Source organism: Arachis duranensis, chromosome 3 (genome assembly GCF_000817695.3).
Source record: "Arachis duranensis cultivar V14167 chromosome 3, aradu.V14167.gnm2.J7QH, whole genome shotgun sequence".
Lineage (NCBI taxonomy): Eukaryota > Viridiplantae > Streptophyta > Magnoliopsida > Fabales > Fabaceae > Arachis > Arachis duranensis.
This window is the reverse complement of record NC_029774.3, coordinates 42,804,741-42,814,395: the sequence shown is the minus strand read 5'-3', so window position 1 is coordinate 42,814,395 and position 9,655 is coordinate 42,804,741. Positions and strand designations below refer to the sequence as shown.

The 9,655-nt window shown below is 32.2% G+C and overlaps 2 protein-coding genes and 1 long non-coding RNA gene across 4 annotated transcripts in view; 2 read left to right on the top strand and 1 right to left on the bottom strand.

Annotated features, from left to right (window-relative positions):
- LOC107478936 (short-chain dehydrogenase TIC 32 B, chloroplastic) overlaps positions 1 to 9,655 on the bottom strand; it is a 78,680-nt gene that overhangs the window by 66,529 nt on the left and 2,496 nt on the right. The window contains exons 2-8 of one of the 2 annotated variants that reach the window (XM_016099090.3): positions 8,089 to 8,320; positions 7,466 to 7,548; positions 7,081 to 7,237; positions 6,869 to 6,947; positions 6,145 to 6,232; positions 5,995 to 6,041; positions 5,538 to 5,741 (exon numbers count right to left, since the gene is read on the bottom strand). In XM_016099090.3, the coding sequence (XP_015954576.1) occupies positions 5,574 to 5,741; positions 5,995 to 6,041; positions 6,145 to 6,232; positions 6,869 to 6,947; positions 7,081 to 7,237; positions 7,466 to 7,548; positions 8,089 to 8,320 (854 nt within the window). In that variant the 3' untranslated portion in view covers positions 5,538 to 5,573. The remainder of the gene's footprint in view (positions 1 to 5,537; positions 5,742 to 5,994; positions 6,042 to 6,144; positions 6,233 to 6,868; positions 6,948 to 7,080; positions 7,238 to 7,465; positions 7,549 to 8,088; positions 8,321 to 9,655) is intronic. The other variant, XM_016099091.3, reaches the window with a different exon arrangement.
- Positions 314 to 5,182, top strand: LOC107478937 (cell division cycle protein 48 homolog). The gene is made up of 9 exons (XM_016099093.3): positions 314 to 430; positions 728 to 893; positions 977 to 1,205; positions 1,375 to 2,141; positions 2,320 to 2,541; positions 2,823 to 2,894; positions 3,010 to 3,291; positions 3,650 to 4,006; positions 4,421 to 5,182. Exons 1-9 carry the CDS (start codon positions 399 to 401, stop codon positions 4,724 to 4,726), a joined length of 2,433 nt encoding a protein of 810 aa, XP_015954579.1. The 5' UTR covers positions 314 to 398; the 3' UTR covers positions 4,727 to 5,182.
- On the top strand, positions 8,787 to 9,631 carry LOC110279204 (uncharacterized). Its single transcript, XR_002372219.2, has 3 exons — positions 8,787 to 9,221; positions 9,313 to 9,367; positions 9,456 to 9,631. It is a non-coding gene; the product is annotated as an uncharacterized LOC110279204 (long non-coding RNA).

The following is a 9,655-nucleotide window of genomic DNA, read 5'->3' as shown; positions in this document are numbered from 1 at the left end:
TCAACACTGATCGAAGAAGAATGAGTGAATTTTCTGGAGAGAAATTTGGCCATTTACTGGTTATATAATATTCCTCTGTCAACTTTACTTAAATAATTGTTTATCAAACTCTCTGATAAGAAGATTATGTATTAATTATGAATTAACTATTAGATGAAAATTGATATAAAATCAACTTTATATGAAATTGATATTTGAGAATTATTAAATAAAAATTTAGTTAAATTAATTAAATAAATATTTAAATTATCTAAACTCTCAAGTATCAACTTAATGTAAATAGAGTGCCACCAAATATTAACGGGCAGCAAAAAAAAATATGCATATAGCTAAGCTGCTAAACAGTGTAAGCTTGGAGTATGATTTTGAAATTCCAAGAATAATCTCTCATAAACCTCATGGCTAAAGGTCAATCCTCTTCTTCTGATCAGTGAGTTTATCTCTCTCTCTCTTTCTATACTACTGTTCTTATTAATTCAATGTGATAATCAGGTTTAGTTATGTTTCTATTGCTAGCTTTATTTTATAGAATAGCAAAATGAACTTCTGATAGCAATAATTCTTTGATCTAGCTCTGAAATATTGTGGCGTTGATAATAGGATACTAGAAATTAAGATAATAAAGAGGAAAATTGACATGCATAATATATAGATGTTACAGTTATGATTTGAAGTGAGGAACTTGAACTTGTAAACTATTGTTCAGATTTGTAGTTGTTTGGTGCAGGAAAAGTGAAAAGAAGGATTATTCAACTGCGATATTAGAACGAAAGAAGTCTCCGAATCGGCTTGTTGTGGATGAATCAATCAATGATGATAATTCTGTTGTTACTTTGCATCCTGATACCATGGAAAAGCTCAATTTTTTCCGAGGGGATACTGTTCTGGTTAAGGTACGTAGGAACCTAGCATTTTTAGGTTATGGTAATGGAAGGAAGTTAGATGCTAAGAATGTGTTTTGATGAAATATATTTAGGGGAAGAAGAGAAAGGACACTGTTTGCATTGTTCTTGCTGATGATCAGTGCGAAGAGCCGAGAATTCGGATGAACAAAGTTGTAAGGTCTAATCTTAGGGTTAGGCTTGGAGATGTTGTCTCTGTTCATCAATGTTCTGATGTGAAGTATGGGAAGCGAGTTCACATCCTTCCCATCGATGATACTATCGAGGGTGTCACCGGCAACTTGTTTGATGCATATCTAAAGCGTAAGTCCAATGATTGAAACCGTCGATTTCATGAAATTGGGGGAACTTAGAAACATGTGTGTTAGGGTTTGTACTACAAGATAGGTTAGATTTGTGTGGATGCAAAATTTTTTTCACTTATAATGAATTTCGAATGAATTGACTTATATTGTGTTTCTGTACTCCGTAGCATATTTTATGGAGTCGTACCGACCTGTGAGGAAAGGGGACTTGTTTCTTGTTAGAGGTGGAATGCGAAGTGTTGAATTCAAGGTGATAGAAACTGATCCTGGTGAATATTGTGTCGTGGCACCGGATACTGAAATCTTCTGCGAGGGAGAGCCGATTAAACGCGAGGATGAAGAGAGACTAAATGAAGTTGGCTATGATGATGTTGGGGGTGTTAGGAAGCAAATGGCTCAAATTCGTGAGCTCGTAGAACTTCCGCTCAGGCATCCGCAACTCTTCAAATCGATCGGTGTTAAGCCCCCGAAAGGAATCTTGCTTTATGGACCACCAGGTTCCGGGAAGACTCTGATTGCAAAAGCAGTTGCTAATGAGACCGGTGCGTTCTTCTTTTTGATCAATGGACCGGAAATCATGTCGAAGCTGGCTGGTGAAAGTGAAAGCAATCTGAGGAAGGCATTTGAAGAAGCCGAAAAGAATTCCCCTTCTATCATTTTCATTGATGAATTGGATTCAATTGCCCCAAAAAGAGAAAAGACACATGGTGAGGTAGAGAGGCGTATAGTATCGCAACTTTTGACTCTAATGGATGGCCTCAAGACCCGTTCGCATGTTATTGTGATCGGAGCAACAAATAGGCCCAACAGTATTGATCCTGCTTTGAGAAGGTTTGGAAGGTTTGATCGCGAAATTGATATCGGTGTACCAGATGAAGTTGGAAGGTTGGAGGTTCTTAGAATTCATACTAAGAACATGAAGCTTTCTGATAATGTGAGATTCACAACCAATAATTCTTTATTTTCCCATATGACTTTCAAACATTACAATTAAAAATTAGTGGTTGTGTTTGTTTCTAGATCATGCATTAAATATGATCCAGAGCATGCAAGAATTTCTCTGGTATATGTTATGCTTCACAATTCTAAATTATTTTGCTTTGTTTTTTCAGGTTGATCTTGAAAGAGTTGCAAGGGACACTCATGGTTATGTAGGAGCAGATCTTGCTGCTCTATGCACAGAGGCTGCGCTGCAGTGTATAAGAGAGAAGATGGATGTGATTGACTTGGAAGATGAATCAATAGATGCTGAGATTCTGAATTCCATGGCTGTCACGAATGAGCACTTCCAAACTGCTTTGACTTCTTCGAACCCGTCTGCATTGCGTGAAACAGTGAGTTCCCCCCGCCGAATTCTTAACAGGAATGACTCTAACTTCTAAGCATGATTTATCTTTCTTGGTTGCATAAACTTTGGAAAAGGAAGAACACTACTCTTGCAAATAACTTCAATACATTTAGCATATTAATGTTTTATTCCTTGCAATTCCTTGTATTGATGAAATTCTGTGATTATTTCAGTTGCAAATTTGAATGAAAATGTTGTTATTATTATGTTAACCTTTAATGGCAATTGTTTACATGAACCATGACATGAATTGTTGTTATGTGGTAGGTTGTGGAGGTTCCAAATGTTTCCTGGGATGACATTGGAGGTCTAGAGAATGTTAAAAGGGAGCTTCAAGAGGTGCAAAAACTTGAAAGTTGAAACTTGATTTCATATTCTAAATCTTAAATGTGTTGTATATTAGGTATTTTTTCAACAATTTATTGATATAAGAGATTTCTTTTACTGCTTGTAGACGGTTCAATACCCGGTGGAACATCCAGAGAAGTTTGAGAAATTCGGCATGTCGCCTTCCAAAGGTGTTCTTTTCTATGGCCCTCCGGGCTGCGGCAAAACTCTGCTTGCAAAATCTATTGCAAATGAATGCCAGGCCAACTTCATAAGTGTCAAGGGACCTGAGTTGCTTACTATGTGGTTCGGTGAAAGTGAGGCAAACGTTCGCGAGATATTCGACAAGGCCCGGCAGTCTGCACCGTGTGTGCTTTTCTTTGATGAACTCGACTCTATTGCAACCCAGGTTCTAAAGATTCTACACATCAATTGATATATCAAATTGAGGGTAAACCCACAGTCTCACACCTGACCAAAAACACCAGAGGATTACATTGTCCCGTGTGATTCAAGAATGACAAATTCGTCCCTTTCCATTCAAAAGATTGTGATGTATGCGTCCTCTAGTACATGTATGGACAAGGATTAATATCCTTTTTTAATGGTAGGAACAAACTTGTCTACTAAGGAAAGGAACGAATTTGTTACTTTCGAATACTGAGGGATTACCGGTTTTGGTGGAACGAGATTGGGAATATACTCTTAAATTAAACACAAATTGCCGCTAATTATTTTTCTAAGGCTTTGACATTTCGGATCTGCAGCGAGGAAGTTCAAGTGGGGATTCCGGCGGTGCTGATAGAGTGTTGAACCAACTACTAACAGAGATGGATGGAATGTCTGTTAAGAAAACAGTGTTCATCATTGGAGCAACAAACAGACCTGACATTATAGACCCTGCATTGCTTCGGCCAGGACGTCTTGACCAATTGATATACATTCCTTTACCGGATGACAGTTCACGTCTCCAGATCTTCAAGGCGTGCTTGAGGAAGTCACCAATCTCGAAGGACGTCGATCTTTCGGCTCTTGCTCGTTATACTCATGGATTTAGTGGTGCAGACATTACTGAGATTTGTCAAAGAGCTTGCAAGTATGCCATTAGAGAAGATATTGAGAAGGTATGACTAATTTAGCTGCTTTTTTTAAATACTAAGTTCTAAGCTGATCTTTGATATGTCAATAAGTTTTCTGAAGTCCAAGTCATATATCTAGTGAAACAAATCTTTTAAATGATGGGGACGCCTTTTATGTGAAGTTGATAGTTGATAGTTGAAAATCGTTAGATGATTTGACTTGTTAAATTATCATCTAATTGTTCTCAATTATCTGTTTCACACGAAGACAACTATATGAGTTTCCACCCTTTTAAATACTATGGAATAATTATGAATCTGCGACGTACTATGTTGCAAGCGAAGAGATCTTTTGCAGGTGAAAAAACAGTGACAGTTATATCTTGTTTGTTACTCTTTAGCCCTTGGTAGAAGCTCCAAAGATTGATCATTTATTTGATTGGTTGATGAAATCAACAGGACATTGAGATGGAGAGAAGAAAAATAGAGAACCCTGAAGCCATGGAAGAAGATAATGAAGACACTGATGCAGTGGCTGAGATAAAACCATCACACTTTGAGGAGTCCATGAAGTTTGCTCGGAGGAGTGTCAGCGACGCCGACATCAGAAAATACCAACTGTTTGCTCAGACATTGCAACAGTCTCGCGGGTTCGGATCGGAGTTCCGGTTCACAGATAGGACTACTGATACCACTTCTGCTGCTGGTGCCTCTGACCCTTTCTCATCTGCTACAGCTGAAGGAGATGATGATCTATATGGTTAAATGCTATATATACTATTTCATATAGTTTTTGGTTTTGTTGAGAGGGCCAACTTTTCTGTTTAATGTTGAAGGAGATGGAGCTAAGATTAATAACCTAGTCAAATACCAAATGATATATCTATGTATGTATGTATATATATAATCTTGAATATATGAACAAATAGGTGACTTGTATGATCTTATCACATTATTAGAGAATAAGAATAGATCCTCAGTATTGGATTTCTTATGGAGAATGGGGAGTATCAGTATCATAGAGACATAAGCATATAATGGGATTTTATATTTACTATAATTTCTCCTCCCACATAGGATAAATTGATGTTCAGTGTATTGAAGATCAAGTTCATGTTCATGTTCATTAGAGTCCGAAGCAGTATTCAGTTTCATATACTTTATATGTAATGGAGAATTGGATATTCTAGCTTTGTATATATGCTCTTATTTTATTCTTTTTTTTTTGGTTTATCTATGCCCTTAATTCGACAGAAAAAGAATTATTTTTTATTTTTTTTGCACATCTGAACTTTATTTAAGGACTTGTTATTAACTAATAGGTTGGCTCATCATAAATGGGACAAAAATCGAGTTATCGATATTTACTTAAATAGATAAGTGACCTGATTACTCAATCATCCTAAATTGGTTATATATTTTCTCTTATTTGATAATATACAATAAATTAAAGTAGAGCTACATGGGAAATGGCTTAATCAAATTAAAAGCCTTTTTTGGTAATCTTTTTTAGACCTTTATTTATTTAACACAAGTGAATAATAGTCTAATATACATAGAATACATTACTATGTGCAGGAATAATAATTAATTAATGTGTAATAATAATAATTCAAAAATAATTATGTAACAAGGCTTGGGTTTGGTTCCATAGTTTTTGAGCTTCTAATTCATCATTTGCAAGTCTTGAGCACTTGCTCTCATTGCAATCTGCAAAGTATTTTCCACTTCCACCTTCTGTTTTTTGGCTCAGAGCAACATAACAAGTAGTTGATGCACCCTGCCCATAAACCATTCAAAATAAGTATAAAATAAAATATATATATTAGGAAATAATGCTCTATATATTCTTATGATGAGATTGAATGCATTTATATTTTCACTTAATATTTTCTCAAGAATAGTTATATTGTTTATTGTGCTTGCTATTTCATGGAAGATGAAAATAAAAAAATAAAAAATAAACATCATGTTTATTATTTAAACATAAGAATTGTTAAGAACAAGATGTTTTGCTTATTACAAATACAAACCTGTGATGTCGATTTAAGTAACTTTGATGCAATGAAAAATATTGAATCTGCATATGAAAGTTGAACATACTCTTAATTAGTAATTATTCCAGCCTTTAACTAATAAAAGAAAGTTAATTAACTATTAATCTAATGAGACTTTGGACTCACCCATTAATAAGCCTTGATGACCTCTAATAATTCCTGTCTTAACTATACCTGGATGCACTGCATTAATAGTTACTCTTGCATTCCTTGCCTGAAAGTATATTACAATTTCCCTTAAATTTTTATTGTTAAAAAATATAGGTATATATAAAAAATTAACTACTAAATCAGTTATTATGTCTTTATGTATAAATATACACTTTTAATTTATATTTTATATTTTAACATATATTCTATACGACGGATTAATTTGATAGTTGATTTTTGATATACACGTAGTATAATTAATTATTATATTATCGGTTTAATTACTCTATTGATTCCTATAATTTTATCAAATTTTTAATTAGACACTATATTTTTTTTTCAATTAGATCTCTATATTACTTTTAATTTTATAATTAGATCATTTTCATGTCAAAAACATTAAAATTAACAGAATCTTTTTCTAAAAAAATATGTGATTAAAAATCTCGTTAAGTTCTTAATTGTAGATACTTTTAATTTGCAGAAAAATACTCAGTTAATTCTAATATTTTTATACTTAAAAAGACTTAATTATAGAGTTAAAAGTATTGTAAAAACATAATTAAAAAAATAATATAAAAATTTAATTAAAAATTTAGTAAAATTATAAAAACTAACGTATATAATTATACATATATAATATCAGAGCATTATTTTATATAATAAAGTTTTGGGCTATTTTGCATTCTAAATAATTAACCTTGAGCTGCCTAGCTATTTCCTTTGCATGTAGAATATTGGCCAATTTTGACCGAGCATATGCCCTTGTGCCATTATAGCTGCATTTGTATAACCAAAAAAAAAAATTGAATGATAAGTATAAAAATTAAACTTAATTAAATTTTTATTTTATTATAGTTTTTGGAGAGAATTAATTTAATTAATAATTAATTAACTGGTTTTTGTATGTACTTTGTTCCTTTGATTATGTCATTGAAATGAAAGGCATCTCTATTCTTCACCCAGCTATGAATCACAGAAGAAACGTTTATGATTCTTCCTTCAATGCCACTCATCTCTGCTGTTTCTATCATTTTCTCTAATAGAATTTCGGTCAACAAAAAATGTCCTGAAAATTAAACAAAATAGATCTTCAATTTTAGTAACATAATTAAATATAATTAATTAATTACTACTAAAAGTATGAAAAATACATATTTAAAGCCAATTAAGAACTATTAAATTAAAGCTACATATGATGAAAAATATTACCAGACAAATGTTTACATAGATTTAAGAGTGATTTTTGAAAAAGGGAACGGGTTAACTAAATAAATAAATAAATAAATAAAGGTACCTATGTAATTTGTGGCAAATGTCATTTCAATCTTCTCTTGAGAGAATTCAAGATTTTGAGAGAATACTCCAGCATTATTTCTGCTAAATTAATTCATTATAACAATGATTATTTCATCTCCATTTTCTTTCAAATTATATAACAAATGTATACAAATTAGTTTAAATTAAGACTTTTTACTTTAATTATTGTGATTATAGAGATTATAGGAATATCTTTCATTGAATATTTATAGTTTTACTAAATTTTCAATTAGGACCCTGTACTTTTTTCTTTTCAATTGGGTCCTTAAAGATATACAAGTAATTTCACAAATCACTAATATTTTTTTGACGTTTAATATTAACAGGGATTAAATTGAAAAAAAAAAGTAACGTCCAAAGACCTAATTATATAAAAAAAAGTATAAAGACCTAATTGAAAATTCGATAAAATTATAAGAACTTGTAGAGTAATTAAACCTTCTTTTTTATTTTAAGATAGTGTATCCACTCTATTATTCTAAAAGACTTTATTAGTATTTTTTTTAAAAGACTAATATATTCGAAATATAAATTCTCAGAAACTTTATTTATCACTTTACTCTAAATTAAATTAAACTCTAAATTAAATTAAAGACTTACATGAGAATATTAAGAGGAAGGTCCAAAGCTATAAAGTGGGAGCAAAATGAGTGTATAGAAGCAAAGGAGCTAAGATTAATTTCCAAAATAACCACCTTAGCATTTGGAATCTCTTTTTGTATCTTCTCTTTGACTTGTTTAGCCTTCTTTATATCCCTTGCCGCAATCACAACTTTCACTCCTCTTTTTGCTAACACTCTTGCTGTTTCAGCTCCAATTCCAGAACTTGCCCCTTTAATAATTCGATTTTAAAACATAATCAATATACCTATTTAACAAGTAATAAAATCTCATTTATTATATATTAAGTTATGGGAGCTACTTAGATAAAGATGTTAAAAATGTCCTTTTTAAAAGTTATTTTTTAAAAGTTAAAATTTAACATATATAATTAATTAAACTATGTTATTTTTATTAAAATTAGATCAAACAAATCAATTTAGTCAAAAAATTAATAAATTTAATTTTAAACCAATATAAATATAATAAGAGTATTTTAGCCATTTTTTATAATAGGGATATTGTAGTCATTTTTTATAAAAAATAATATTAATTTAGACCGTTTCAAAATTTGATTCACAATTTTTCAGTCAAATTAATTTGCCTGACCTAATTTTGACAAAAAATAATATGATTATTTAATCGATTATATATGTTAAATTTTAATTATAAAAAAAAAACATATTTAAAAAAAAAAAGATGTTTTAGACGTCTTTATTGTAAACCCCGGTTAAATTAGTAGATAATTAGTCAATAAATTAATTTTTAATAAGGAGGATTAGAAATGTGAATATTATATTAAATTAGGGTAGAGCTCATCAAAACGAGAATTTTGACACTAATTTCGAAGAAAATGGTCCAAGATTGGACCGAACGGACCGAACCGGTTGAACCGGGCCCAAACCGGGCCATCGGTCCAACCGGGCCATCACATTAAATGAGCCCAACAGCTCTTCTCTCCCACATTTCACCCGATAGCAGCGTGAAGCACCCAGGGAAGAGAAGTAGCGCCGAACCTTTACGGCAAACTTCCGTACGCCGTAACTTCTCCGTCCGAGCTCCGATCGCCGCACCGTTTGCGGCCACGCGTCCACTGCGTCGAGCTCTACATTTCTACCGGAACAATTTTACTGGTAACTTGTTTAATCACTCTCAGCTTCATCTTCCCCCAATTTTCGAATTTTAAGTGGGAATATTGAATTTCTTTGATTTCTGATGTTTTAGGATCCAATTAGCTTGAGAGAAACGTTCACTCTTGCTTATGTGAAGCTTGGGTAAGGTGAGGATACGATAATTCTATTTTATTTTCTTTGAATTTGAGCTTTGAGTATTAAATTGGATATATATATGTTATGAATGTGTATTAGGTTGTGAATAAATAATTGGAGCTTGAAATTGTGAATATTGGAACTTGGAGGAAGCGGATTAGTTGAGGTTTTGAGGGCTGTGTTCTTTTAGGAAAATTTTCTTGGAATAACACTTGGGAATCGGCTAAGGTATGGTTTAGGTTTCTTGCATTTAATATATAATGTTCTGTGAAAACTTAGGCTAGACGACCATAGGATAA

Bases quoted from the DNA above. Each gene is read 5' to 3' on its own strand.
- LOC107478937 (XM_016099093.3), top strand. From the start codon at position 399: ATGGCTAAAGGTCAATCCTCTTCTTCTGATCA. The intron at 431-727 runs GTGAGTTTATCT...TGTTTGGTGCAG, and splicing joins CAATCCTCTTCTTCTGATCA to GAAAAGTGAAAAGAAGGATT. The intron at 2,142-2,319 runs GTGAGATTCACA...TTGTTTTTTCAG, and splicing joins ACATGAAGCTTTCTGATAAT to GTTGATCTTGAAAGAGTTGC.